Source organism: Cebus imitator, unplaced genomic scaffold (assembly GCF_001604975.1).
Source record: "Cebus imitator isolate Cc_AM_T3 unplaced genomic scaffold, Cebus_imitator-1.0 Scaffold90, whole genome shotgun sequence".
NCBI lineage: Eukaryota > Metazoa > Chordata > Mammalia > Primates > Cebidae > Cebus > Cebus imitator.
In genome coordinates this window covers 1,972-16,500 of record NW_016107405.1, presented here as the reverse complement: position 1 = coordinate 16,500, position 14,529 = coordinate 1,972, and the positions used below count along the sequence as shown (strand labels likewise).

Genomic DNA, 14,529 nt, shown 5'->3' with positions numbered 1-14,529 from the left:
CCCCTAGGCTATATAACCACTTATCTTTGTTTTTTACATATCCTTCTGGTGTTCCTTTATGCAGAGGCCGGCAGGTAGTGTCATATACGTACCGTTCTGTACAATGCTCTTACTCTTAGAAATCCTGGCAGTCTTTCCAAATTAATAGATAGAAAGAAAGCTGTCTATCTATCTATCTATCTATTTATTTTTGAGATGGAGCTTCACTCTTGTTGCCCAGGTTTGAGTGCAATAGTGAAGTCTTGGCTTACTGCAACCTCCACCTCCCAGGTTCAAGCGATTCTCCTGCCTCAGCCTCTTGAGTAATGGGGATTACAGGCATGTGCCACCACGCCCTGCTAATTTTTGTATTTTTAGTAGAGATGGGGTTTCACCATGTGGGCCAGACTGGTCTTGAATTCCCGACCTCAGGTGATCTGCCCGCCTCAGCCTCCCAAAGTGCTGGGATTACAGGCATGAGCCACCGCGCCCAGCTGAAAGCTCTTATTGTTTTATGTATTTTCCGTTACAACTGAATAATATTCCACTTAATGGCCATACCATAGTTTATTTAACCAATGCTCTGTTACTAGACATTTGAGTCATTTCTGATTTTTCTTAATTCTTCTTAACAAAAGACATACATTAAGCATCTGCCATTTGCTCGACACTGGGAATAAGACATGACCCTTGAGTTGGACACATGGAGATTAAAGTTCTTTTTATTCACCCAATTGGTTTCGCCAATAGAGAGCTGAAAATATTGCCCTCAGGAAACTTCAGAACAAAATACAGGCATTTGGGAGGTTATTGACCAAAAGTTGATATTAGAATCTCTAGGAGATGATAAAGTTAGTTTATATTAAGCATATTCAGCACGATCTGAGAACAATACTAGAAGAGAGAGGAGCCAGGAAGAGATATTAGGGCAGTCGGAATGGCAGGGTCTGATCCCAGAGAAGACAGTGTCATGAATTTATCTGCTCTCTCTACTTCCTGTCTCCATAGTCTCGGGATACAGAATGGAAAAGCGCTCTAGGAAACTGGCCTGACCTTCACTTCCAAGCTTGTTATTTATTCTATTTCATTAGCTTTCTCACTCTCCAACCCCACATTTGCCTGCTTCCCCTTCTTCCTCTTTTCCAAATGCCAACTCCCTCATGCTCAGGATGAAGGTTGGATCCTCTAAGCATCTATCCATAGGCCATGGTCGCCCCGTGTTTTCTCCAGATGGCAAGCTTTGGTGGTGGCGAGAGCTGCAGGAATATGGAATTCAATTTTGATTATATATGCTCAATATGGCTTCTGCTGCAGTATACATTTATAGACTTGGAGGTGTTAAAATGATGTGTTAAAAACTTTGTGAAGTAACAAATAGTATAACATAGCATTTTATATTTTACATAAGTACAGAAGCAGCTTTTCCATTTTGAAGACTAATTGAGACTGCTAAAATAGCTCTCTTTAAAATTTAACATATTTAATTTGATATCTATGAGTAGAATGAAATATCTATTCATTTGGATGTCCACATGCTACAGATTTAGGTGGAAGTTTTTGCTCTTGCATCTGGCCTTATAACCGAAAAGCAAACATTCTGGGTACCAGGGAAGGGCTGTGAGGTGATCCAGGGAGCCAGATGGGAAGAGGTCCAAGTGGTGAACATCATCATCACATAGCATCAGTTCTCGGTCATTCTTCTGACTCATGTGCAGAGGAATATTTTGGATTGAATTAAAATTTCAGTGGTAGAAATTCACACTGAAAGTAGCATTGACATTTTGTTCCTTACATACACATTTTCTGCTTAAGCTTGCTGAAAATTGTGACAACAGTGTGGCTTCTTGATATTAAATACTGCCTCTCTCTGCCCCATCTTTACTCCAATTATAAAGACTTTACGGTCACACAAGTGGATAGCAGTCTGAGAAGTATAGATTCTACTTTTGAGTAAACACACACTGTTTTAGAATTTTCATTTACAGTGTTAACCAAATAGAAACATCATTTTGTTAGAGATGAGCTCTATGTAATACATTTAAACAGAAGGTTACTCCCATAGCAAACCCAAGAAAAGTGCCATCAGCTCTTGCTAAATGTGGTGATTTCATTCCATTGCCAACCATGTGAGTGCTGGTAGGAGCCTGGCACTGCCTCTCCACTGGCATTGCCTGGTGGCTGCAAGTCCAACTCCATTCATGGACAGGACTCCAGGGTCTAGTGAGACCACTGCCAAGTTGGAGCAGCCAGTCTGCTGTATGCTCTTGCTCTTGCCTCTTCTTTCCTCTCCTCTCCTCGTTTAAGAGTCTCTAACCATTCTCCTCCATTCAAGTCATGAAAGCAGATGAGGTTTACTCTGCTTCATAAGTGCAGTGTAGTCCAAAAATTAGCCCTCCACTATTTGTGCTTTATGAAAAATATTAACCTGTATAATACTGGTAGCAAAGTAGATTTCTGAAAGATGTCTAAGACATCTTAAATATGTTAAAGAGCATACACTCGGAAGAAAAGTTTCCGCTTGGCTAAACCACGTTGAAGCAAGTTGCAGCAGTTAAATCTACGTCTCTGAAGTTGACCACCTTTTCTTCCATAGTTTCAACTTTCTTAGACAAACAGTTGTTCAGGGCCTCTCAAAGGGGCATTTTAACCCAAACTCCCACTTTTATTAACACAGTCATGTGCCTAGCAGGTGGCTGAGAAGTCACCATTGCCCTACCCTTGAACTCAATTGAATTTGCTCATCTCTCAAAATGAATGTTCTTTTATGTGTCGATCCTTTCTGCCTGTGTTTTCAAGTAAATTAAATGCCTCCAACTTTCATCTATAAGCTGTGTTGTTCCAAATCTTGTAGCTTTCCTGCTTTATGTGACGCTGTGTCAGAGGCTGAGACCACATACCTGGTGATTTATGTGGTTCTTCGTTTTTTTCTACCTGCATCCCTAATATTGCGTGACATATCAAGTGTGCCCTCTCACAGCTCTGCAAGGGCAAGAAGCATTTCTTCTCTTCCCTGCTTGCTGCAGAGCTGTCTCATGACCCCCCGTAAGTTCCTGGTAGATGTTTCTGATGAGAACAACTGCTCAATCTAAGAAAGAAGGAACATAAGGAGGATGAAAATTAAGTACCAAAAATACAGGACACTTTGAGACAAGCTTCTCTCCACCCGCTTCCCATACACATTGTGAAATAAAGTACAAAAATAAAGTCACAGCTTTATACATATTTCCAAGAAGAAAAATCTTATAACACGCTTGCTTACTGAGGAAAGTAAAAACTCCCTCTTTCTTCAGTTGACATTTCAGGTCTTTATTTTGGTTATCTTGTGTGCATGTTGGCCTCAAACATATCATACATTAACCAACTTGGGTTTTGAGATCTACGTAGCCAAAAAACGATTGGTTAAATCAAAGTTTCTTAGAGAGGACATCCATTCATTTACTGACCCATCTATTCAGCCAATGTTTTCCAGTGCCTAATGTGTAAATAAGTAGTATAAAGACAAAGAGCACAGGTCCATGAAAGTGTTATGAAATGAACATTGTTCTGGACTAGAATAGGTGGGTCTTTCATGAAGGAGTGAAGCTTGAACTGAAAGCTAAGCAGGGGGTGAAAAACGGCGAAGAAAGAATGATTCTATCAGTAGGAATAGTAGATACAAAGGCCCTGTGGTCAGAGTAAATGTGGCACACTCGAAGAACTGAAAGACTGTTAGTATGGCTGAAATGTGAGGAGGGAAGGAACCAGTAAAGATAAGGTTGGTGGGGGAAGATGGAGCCTAGATATTGATATAGAGAGACCAAAGAGAAACCAGAAAGAACCGGTTAGGAACTGAAACTGAAGCCATCCAGGTAAGAGATGCTGATGATGGCTTGGACATCACTGGATAGCAATGAAGGTAACGAGAAGATTGGTTTGGAGATGAGGATGATAAGACTTGCAAGCGACTGGGTGTGGGTGGGAGAGAAGAAAAGTAATGGAAGATGTTCCTTAGATGCTTGGCCCAAGCAAAAGGATGAATTGTGATGCCATTCACCTAGGTGGAAAATATGGAGAGAGGTGTAGCATTGGGGGTGAGAGGAGTGAAGAATGCCAAATTGAACATAAGTTTGAGGTGTGTTGGATATCCAAGTGGAGATGTAAAAGGGAAAGCTAGGCATGCTCGCGTGGAGCTCAGGGATGACGTTGGGGCTGGACATGTACATTTAGGCTCCTCAGCATGTGGTTAGGATTTGAAGCCTTGGAATTGAACAAGAGCACTGAGGAAGAAAGTATAGACTGAAAAGAGAAAAAGACAGGGCTGAGCCCCGGGGCATGCCAACATTTTAAAGGTCAGGAAGTAGAAAAGTATCCAGTGAAGAAGACTGAAAAAGAGCCGCCTGTGATGTAAGATGAGAACCAGCAGGGTGCGATATGCTGAGCAGAAAGCATTTCAAGGAGGAAGCAGTATCTAGAGTTGCTGGGAGGCTGGTGGTGATGTGGACAGACAATTGGTCCTGGGATTTGGCAGCGTGGTAGATATTGGTGACCATGACAAGTGTTTCACTGGAGTGGTAAAAAGGAACACCTGATTAGAGTGACTTCAAGAGTGAATAGGAGTTGAGAAACTGAAAACAGTAATTACAGGAGGAGTTTTACTACCAAAGGGAGCAGAGAAACAGGGCTATATCTGGAAGGAGACGGGAGGACTGGGATTCTTTTTAGAATGTGGGTTATTACAGCAAGTTGAGTTACTAATAGGAATGGCCCTGTTAGTAAAAGACAGAAATATTGGTGCTAAAGAAAACAGGGATAATTAAAAGAACAATGTCCTTGGGCAAGCAGGGATGGGATTGCATGCAAGGTTGCTACGTATGCCAGCCCGAGAACTCTCTGCTACCTGTCCATGACAAGCTTGCACCTAAAAATAAATCACAGTATAAGCATGCAGTTTAATTAAACTGACATTTTTTTTTTTTTTTGTGATAAGACTTTTCTCAAGGCAGGAAGCTTCCCACACTTAGAGCAGCATTGATCTACTGCACACAAAGAAAGCTGGGAGCATTGACAGTTTATCCATAGTAACAGGAAGGAAGGCGGAATATGCATTACCGACCCTGAGTGGTGGAGTAGCTGATCTGCATAGCATCCATTGACACAGCTTTGTTTTATTGTTTTGTTTTTGGCTTTTTTTATTAAGTGTAGTTGTCCTTAAAGGATTTTACTGTTCAGGGAGAGAATAGATATTTATTTTTTATCGAAACTATATATTACTATGCTGAATGTGCCAAACTTGAATAGATACAGCAAATATTGGCACAAGAATTGCTTGCACAATTCATCTCCTCCAGGTGAGTTGTGAGGAGTTGGTAGAGAGAATGAATGCGTGAAGGAAAGGCTTTCTTAGGATTTAAGCCTAAAAGGTCAAAACAAAGGCTGTTGTCATATGAGTGATTTTCCACCATTACTACCCAGTGGAGTACTGGTCAAAAGGGTTTGAAAATCACTCCATGTAAATCCTTTTCCATTCTTTTTGCTTCATCCACACTGTGTGCCTCATTGACTGAAAGCAAAATCACTCCTTTCTCTGCTTCCCTACTTTGGCTGATTCTGTGCCCTCCACTTGGATCAGCTTTGCCTGTCTAATTTCAGTCCGTTCAAAATAGCTAAAAGGAAAATTAAAAGTTTTACAAGCTTCACATTTTAGAGTCACCTAAAATGGCAAATCAGTATAACAAAGCATAGACTCAAATGTTGTCATGAGGCTACAGTCATTTAACACACACTTACTAGTCTCTGCCCTTGTGGATGCAGTGGTAAACAAGGCCAAATTCCCAGATGCTATTGCTCTCTAAGTTCCAGCCCTTAATCTTCTCTTCGTGTGTAACACCAGTCCTCAGAATAAGGATGACTACATGCATCAGAATCGCCTGGTTGGGCCTGGTTGCAAACCACCCAAGCCATAGGTAGTGAGGTCTTAAGCATCCTTTGGGTGATTTTCATGCATGCTGAAGTTTGAGAACCACTAGTTTAGATGCATTCCCACATTGGTTATCCAGGAATTTCTTCTCCCCTGCATGTCTTTGTGTTGATTTCTGCTGCCCCAATTAATCCACCAGGTTGTAGGGAAATTGTTGGACCATAGATTTAGATTTCCTTAGTTTTTCATTGTATAAACATCAATATTGTCAAGACTCAGTTTATCCACAAAGGTGTTTCTCTCAGTCCATGTATGATTTTTGGAGATGGGCTTATGCTTGAGCAGATTATGAAACCGGAGTAATTTTCAAACAAAAAAACAAATTATGGGAGATAAGCTTTCCCAGGTGAGAGGGAGAGGGAGAAATAAGGTTACTTAAAGTTATTTCTTAAGCTCAAAATGAGATGGCAACTGGAAAACCATAAAGCAATAACTTTGATTCCCTGTATACCAGTTTCTCTTTTACACATAAGTTTTATCATGCTGTTCCTGTAGATTATGATTGTCAAAAATGATCCTAGTGCATCCATTGATGTGGCAGAAATCAGTAATTTGGGCCAGGCACTGTGGGGCCGAAGCTGGCAGATCACTTGAGGTCAGGAGTTTGAGACCACCCTGGCCAACATGGTGAAATCCCATCTCTATTAAAAATACAAACATTAGCTGGGCGCAGTGGTGGTTGCCTGTAGTTGCAGCTACTTGAGAGGCTGAGGTAAGAGAATCACTTGAACCCGGGAGGTGGAGGTTGCAGTGAGATGAGATCAGGCCACTGCACTCCAGCCTGGGTGACACCATCTGGAAAGAAAGAGGAAAAGAAAGAAGGGAGGGAGGGAAGGAGGAAGGGAGGGAAAGAAAGAAATAAGAAAAAGAAAGAAGGAAAGAGAGAAAGAGAGGGAGGGAGGAAGGAAGGAAGGAAAGAAGGAAGGGAGGGAGGAAGGTAAGGAAGAAAGGGGAGAGAGGGAGGGAGGGAGGGAAAGAAAGAGAGAAAGAAAGAAAAGAAAGAGAAAGAGGAAGAAATCAGTAATTCGGCCATTTGTGGTAGAAGATTGAAAATCTTTTTTGACTATTGGGTTGGAGCACTGAGATTTTTAATACTCCATACTCAAATATTTAATACTCCATATTTTTTCTGTGTTTGGGATCTACCATATAAACAACAATTTGGTAACCCTTGCCATAGAATAACCTCTCTGTCCTTTGGAAAATTGAGTTTGTTACCAACTTTCTGTGACATTTGGCCTGATAGTCTAAATTTTAGATACTGTCATATTTCACTAACACCAGAGTGAAAGAATGAAACCAGAGAAGCCACGTAGTTTTGGATAAATTGAAACGAGTAAAGAAAGGTCCCTAAACTCCACAGGTATCTACTAAAATGAAGGAGCAATAATGTATAAATGCCTCTGGCTGGCTTAGGGACCTGTGTGTCAGGAAATGGCCTCAGTGACGAGTTACCACAGAAAGCTCTGGGAACTCTTGGCAGCTTGGGTGAATGTTATAGGTATGAAAGAAAAGCATTTCAATCGTCATTTTAAGGTCTTTCTAGCCTTGGGCAGTCATATTTTTGGAAGCCCTACTTCTATCAAACATTAAATAGACCCACATGCCACATTAGATATAATTTTGCTGAAGAAAAAAATTAAAAGTACTTTTTATATTTGCTTCTTACTCATTAGCTTACTAAGTAAAATAATTTAATTTTGATTGGCTATGATTTCTCAGCATTTGTGTATACTATATTTAGGAATTATAAAATTATAAAAAGTAATCCATAATTTTAAATTGCATAAATATTAAAATTGGCAATTAATGAAAGTCATCGTGTCACTTTCTGTGAACATGTAATTATTCATTTTTACTTTTTATTTTGCAGTTTCAGTTTGGTTTCATAACATTCTTTCAGGTCTCAAAGTTTTCCAGATTCCCTGAAAGGCTCACAGGCCCTATGCCCTGTGACTCTTTCTGCCTAATGGTAAAGCAACCCTGGTAAGAGGGTGTGGTGTTAAATCTAGAAATAAGAACTGCAGGACCCCTATGAAAGAGGTCCCATACAAATCTGCCTAAACTTTCAGAAGTCGGGAGAATGGTGAAGCAGAGTTTGCGGGAATGTTATTTCTGACTTGGGCCGCCCCAGAGCCTAGTTCTTCCACAGGTGGTTGCAAACCAACAGCATTAGCATCCACTAGAGCTTGTTGGAAATGCAGAATCTCTAGTCCCACTCCAGGGTTGCTGGATCATCTGCACTTTAACTAGATAACCAGGTACCTGTTAAAGTTTGAGAAGCACTGCTGTAAGGTAGAGCAGTGGTTCTCAGTTTTGGGTACACCATAGGAATCACTTGGGAGCTTTGACAGTCCTGATGTTCTGGTTGTAGCCCAGAGCAATCATTAGTCTCTGGGGATGTGATCCAGACATCCATATTCTAAAAGCTCCCTGGTGATTCTAGGGCACAGGGTAGGTTGAGAGCCACTGTTCTAGAGTAAGGCCACAGAGGTTCCATGTTGTGTACCAGCAAGTGTACTTCAGAAAGCCACAAATATTTATTCTTTGTTTGGGATCCACTATGTAAACAACCATTTGGTAAACCTTGCCCTGGAATAACCTCTCTCTCCCTTGGAAAATTGAGTTTATTTCCTTCTTTCTGTGACATTTGGCCTGGTAGTCTAAATTCAGATACGGCATATTTCACTAAACCAGAGGTATTGTGTCTGAACATCAATTTAAGCTGAAACTGTGGGCCACAAGGTGATTTTTAATGTAAAACTCAGGTGTAGGGGGACTGTGTGTATTTCTCTGTTGAACATCAAAGCAGAAAGTTTGTGCTTATAACTACATGTTAAGGATACAGGTTTTTCTTCTTTAAATTTAGAAGTCCAATGATCTTATTAGATGCTAGGCAAGAACAACTTCCTTGCCTGATAGCCTTTCATTTTCTGATGATTCAGTTTCAGTTTCTTATAGTAAAACTTAAGTAAAATACTTCGGAACATCAATGATGTCTTCAATTATCATTGGTTTCTCCAGTGTCTTTGGGAAATTGCCACATTATACCATCATTGGCAGGTGATGTATCTCTTTGAAATGACTTTCACTGATGATACCTGCCATTTAGGGGACTGAAGAAACCACAAGACTTCTCAATCTTGTAGGTTTTTCTTATAGCTAAATTTCATAGTAAGATTCACTGAAAGGTGCACATGACATATGTAAAATGCACACGCATGTAACATTGCCTGTTCACGGTAGAGTGGGTGCCCATGAAATTGTGGTTGTTTTTCCTTTTCTTTACCTTGAACTTCCCCATTGAACCATCAACCTACCCTTGTTAATGTTTCCCTATCCCACCAGAAAGCTGTAATAGTGAGTTTCCCAGCAAATAACAATAATGAATGTTTATATATTTCAAAGACTATATTTTTCTAATTAGTAAATATAATCTCTGTTAGCAAGATAACCAAGGTACAAAGTTGATAGTGTATTTTGCTTTCTTTTGTTTTGTTTTTCATTTTACCTAACATGACATAACTACATCCTTCAATACCAAATCCCATGAAGAAAAGTGAGGCTTTATCACATCATAGCACTCATTACACTTGCATCTCAGAAAAGGCAAAAGAAATTTTAAATATCAACAATGTATATATTGGTGCTCAGTTATTAGTAGCTCAGGGGGTGGCTTATCTTGCTTCAGTATAATGCTGTATTAAATATTAAGTAAACCAACTGGAAATACATTCAACTTTATTTATCCTCTGGTTGTAAAAATTAGCAGATTTTGAACAAATTGCAAAGCTCTAGAACTAACCAAGAATGCTCACCAAATCCTTTTTTTTTTTTATCTCCCCAGTGAGCTACCTGTGGCTATATTTGTTCCCTCGGTCAGCCTTTTTCTGATTTCTCCTGTCCTGGAGATGGCCCTTTCTCTGAATGTCTCTAACACTCTGTCGGTTTCACACAGCTTAGCACTGGGTTATAGACAATTTCACAGTCTGTAATTGTTTCTTTAGTGGAAATCTTGTCGCCCTGACAGAGGGAATCTGCCTTCCATAGCTTTTGCATGCCCTCTAACACTTTAAACAGGAGAGAACAGAGAGAAGGCTAAATAAATTCAATATATTCTATTATTTTTTCCTATCCATTTTGTCTTTGGGCTCCATTTTTTCTCTGTGTTTAAAAAAGTGTGGTCTTCTTTTATGATCATCAGAATGAAGTGTTCCTGTAATCCTAGCACTTAGGCAGGAGGATAGCTTGAGGCCAGGAGTTCAAGACCAGCCTGGTCAACATAGGGAGACCCCTGTCTCACAAAACCTGAAAAAACACTTAGCTGGGCCCAGCAGCATGTGCCTGTAGTCCCAGCTACTTGGAAGGCTGAATCAAGAGGATCACTTGAGCCCAGGAGTTCGAGGCTGCAGTGAGCTATGATCAAGCCACTGCATTCCAGCCTGGGCAACAGAGTAAGATCCTGTCTCAAAACCAAATAAATATGGAATGTTATGTTTGTAGTAAATCATTTTGTTTTGTTTGGAAATTAATAAAAAACATTACAAAACATCAAGATAATAATGTATTACTGTCTGAGTCATATGAATTTCATAGATCTTTCTGTGTATCAGTTTACAAAGGACCTGACTTCAGTGATAGATTTCTTCCCCTTTTTTTTGCCTGGTGTCTCTTTTTTATTTCAAATATGAATTATTTAATATTGCTCCAAATGCCTACTGACTTTATTTTAATATCTTATTATTCTTGTATACTAAATTATTTTCACTAATATGAAGTTTTCACCTTGACATTTCCTTTTTTATCACTAGTGTTATCATTACAACAGTTCTGTACCTCTCGGATGCACTTCGTAAGAACTTCTTAAATGAAAACTTTGATTATAAGGTAAGCATTCATTTAGCTGACTCTCCTGCTTGGGCTAAAATAATTGCATTGTATTATAGGAAATTACCTAACATTTTCTTGGGCCATATTAGTTTTAACTATGAATAATAATAAAACAGTTTTCATTATGTTTGTGAACAGATGAAGGCTGTAATAATGCTTATCAACCTGGAAAATCATAGTGCCTAAAAGGAGATGGTTTTTTATTGTTACTATAAATTTTAATTCCTGCTCTTTTCTATATGATCCCTGTTTGTGACAAAGGGGACTTTGAACATAATTTTTTTACTTTTTAGAAATGGAGTTTATGTGAAGAAAACATTTACAAAGTTAACTCTTTAGTTTCTTATTTCTCTGTCTTCCCATTTTTTAGAATGAATAAATGAGAAGAAAAAAATGAAACACTGGTAGGATTGTTTAAGGCAGAACCCTCTGTATATCTATAACATAATGTGATATGCCTGGGTGCCTACAAATTCTTGGTATACCATTTTTCAAATAGCAAATGATAAATGTCAAACAAAGATGAGCAGTGCCTATCTTGGCTTTCTTTCCTAAATGATCTTTCTTTGTTATTGGCATCTTTGTTTCATATTCTGTTTTCGATAACATTTTTCATATTAAACATTTTTATAAAATTTTCTTATTGGAAAATAAGAAAATACCAAAAATCACAAAAGGAATTTTAATAGTTATATAATATTTGTCTATATTATAGCTTATAGTATGTCAAAACCTCATATTTCATTCTTATAAATTACTCATTTTATATGCATGCTTATAAAATAAATCTTTGCATATATCCCTAATTATTTCTTTTGTTCTTTTTTTGTTTCTGGGTTTTTTTTTTCTTTTCTTTTCTTTTTTTGAGACGGAGTCCTACTCTGTTGCCCAGGCTGGAGTGCAGTGGAGTGATCTCAGCTCACTGCACCCTCCGCCTCCCAGGTTCAAGCAGTTCTCTTGCCTCAGTCTCTCAAGTAGCTGGGATTATAGGCAAATACCACCATGCACAGCCAATTTTTTTTGTATTTTTAGTAGAGAGGGGGTTTTGCCATGTTGGCCAGGCTGGTGTCAAACTCCTGACCTTAGGTAATCTGCCTGCCTCAGCCTCCCAAAGTGCTGGGATTACAGGCATGAGACTGTGCCTGGACCTTAAGTATTTCTTTAGATAAATATTTATTAGTGGAATTGTTGAGTGAAAGGTTATACCAATTATATTTGATTGCCTGTTTTCCTGCAGTTACACCAACACTGGAAGAAATTTTTTTCTTGACAGATAAAGAGAAAAATCCTGTTTGCTTTAATTTGCATTTCTCACTAGTTATTACTTACTGACTAGTTACAAGTTATTGACCAAAATTCATAATTTTGTGAATTTTATGTTCTTGACTTTTATTCATTATTTTGCTTAGGGTTTTATTATATTCTTTATTTGTATGAGCTCTTCATCTATAACAGATATTAATTCTGTGTCATATTTCTCCGGGTTTGTTATTTGTCTTTAGTTTTACATGGTATCAGAGGAGAAGTATTTCCTTCCATTATGTCCTTTATTTATTTATTTAGCTAAGTTTATTTCAGGGAACTTTATTCAGATCTCTTTCTGATTCTGTTTTTTGGTATAAGAACACTTAAAAGATTTGTCTGGGTAGGGAATTTTTATATAATGTCTGAATTTAAAGCAATTAGCCTATCTGAAGAAGTGTATGCATTTTTTACAGGTTGTACGTTAAAAGGAGTTCCAAAAATGAACTCACAGGAATAAAGAAATCCATCTTATAACATATCCTCTTGGAGATTCTCAGACATATTACAAGAGGAACCACACACCTACCATTTAGCATATACCAAAATGCTTGTGAAACCTGGAATATACCTTTGGAGCAATATATACCTAGATATTAATGGTATTATTTATTTAGTTCTTTGTTATAGAAAATGTCAAGCATATGTAAAAGTAGAGAGAATAGTGTAATGAACACCTATGACGGTTCAACTATTATCAACTCAGGGTCAATCTTACTTCAGCTATACCCTCATCGCCTTACCAGTTTGGAAGCAAATGCAAAATACTGTGTCACTTCATTTGTCAATATGTTTGTAACACCATAGTATTGAAATATCTTGTTCTTGTTTTAGATCTGGGATTCCTACTTTTACCTTGCAGTCATTTTTATAAACCAGTTGTGTCTGCAGTTAGAGATGTTCACACCTTCCAAGAAGAAAAAGGTGTTAGAAAAGTAAGTATCAATGTATAAATCAGGTGAGAAATGTTGCCTCTTAAAGAGTATTTAGTTCAAATTATTCACAAACCAGAATGGCCATAACTGGAAATCACACAGTGAAGAACCAGTGACCAAGAGGTCAAGAAGCAATCTTTTCTGGACGCTGTGATATTTTAAACATGTTTGCACATTGTTTTGACCTGGCTCTTTCAGGATTCAAAATTTCTGTAGATGCAAAAAATTATGAAACACATCTATTTTACTAAACGGTTTACATAACGATTTGACTTAGAGGCATCATGAAATGTATATTAAACATCTTTAATTAAAAACTCCTTACCTTTTAATTCAGAATGACAGCTTGTATCCTAAAGACACACAAATACTTCTTTGTTCTGGAGGTGTTGTATCAGGTTTATTTTTTTTTTTTTCTATTTCAGATATGGTGACATGCGGGTAACAATGGGTTGTGAAATTTTCAGCATGTGGCAAAACCTAGGTAAGTGAAGAAAAGAGAAGCCACATCCACTATATAGCTCGTCACTGTACTTTGAAGTGTACAGCTGAAGAAAGGCAATTTACCAATGACAGCATTTGAAACCAAATGTCTAAATCAATAAACATCAATAGAAAGTAATTGACACTTTGGCATTGAAGAAGTTTACAACTAATTCTTTAAATTGGTCTCTAAGAAAAGTCACCTTACCTTTGTGTGTTTCATTTGTTAATTAATGATAAAATTTTATCATCTAGCATTCCTTCAACATTACACATATTATTTCCAGCAATGAGGTAATCTTTCAGAATTTGAAACTGTAACAACTCAGAATTTCTAGAACTCTGAATTGAAACTGTGAATCATAATAAATTTAGGTTAAACTTCATGAAACGTTGACTTGAACGTCACTACTCTTAAAAACCTGAAACCATTGTCCTATATGTAAGGAGTATAGCCAAGGGATTTTAAAAGCATCTGCAGTTGCTAAGAAACTGTTGGATACAATTGTGTTAATCTGCCAAAGCAGATAGAGTATATTATCCCAGAAAATTGATGGTACAGATCTGGTTGCATAGGAAACAATAATATTTGGGAAACAAGTTGTTTTAAAATTCATTGGCATGGGGTCCCTTTCTAGAGATTTATAACTTATTTTATTTGGTATATTAAGTATGCTGATTTTTAGTATTCATTTACTATTACTGCATCTTAATTCTCCTCTTTGATTTATTAAAGTGATTGACCTATTTGAGTTGAATATGTAATGACCTGAAAGTATCCTTTCTCTTGGGCTCATCCAAGCACAACTTGAAGATGGAAAGATTTATTTTCTGTGAATGAAAATAGAACCATTGTTGTTTTACTTCCACTCATGTTACAGACTGATTTTTGACCAGGATCATAACAGGGCTATTTTTTTTTTAATAGGTTATGTATATCCCTCAAGTATACATAGCAACTTGAGGGAGCCTTGTTATATATAA

General features: G+C 37.9%; 1 protein-coding gene and 1 long non-coding RNA gene across 2 annotated transcripts in view; one reads left to right on the top strand and one right to left on the bottom strand.

Annotated features, from left to right (window-relative positions):
• DOCK4 (dedicator of cytokinesis 4) overlaps positions 1-13,627 on the top strand; it is a 402,523-nt gene extending 388,896 nt beyond the window's left edge. Inside the window, exons 28-30 of the mRNA XM_017535020.2 lie at positions 10,747-10,822; positions 12,962-13,062; positions 13,488-13,627. Coding sequence (XP_017390509.1) covers positions 10,747-10,822; positions 12,962-13,062; positions 13,488-13,554 — 244 coding nt within the window. The 3' untranslated portion in view covers positions 13,555-13,627. The remainder of the gene's footprint in view (positions 1-10,746; positions 10,823-12,961; positions 13,063-13,487) is intronic.
• Positions 684-14,000, bottom strand: LOC119472211. Its single transcript, XR_005201331.1, has 2 exons — positions 13,754-14,000; positions 684-3,064 (listed from the first exon to the last, which is right to left on the bottom strand). It is a non-coding gene; the product is annotated as an uncharacterized LOC119472211 (long non-coding RNA).
• Positions 14,001-14,529: the final 529 nt, after the last annotated feature.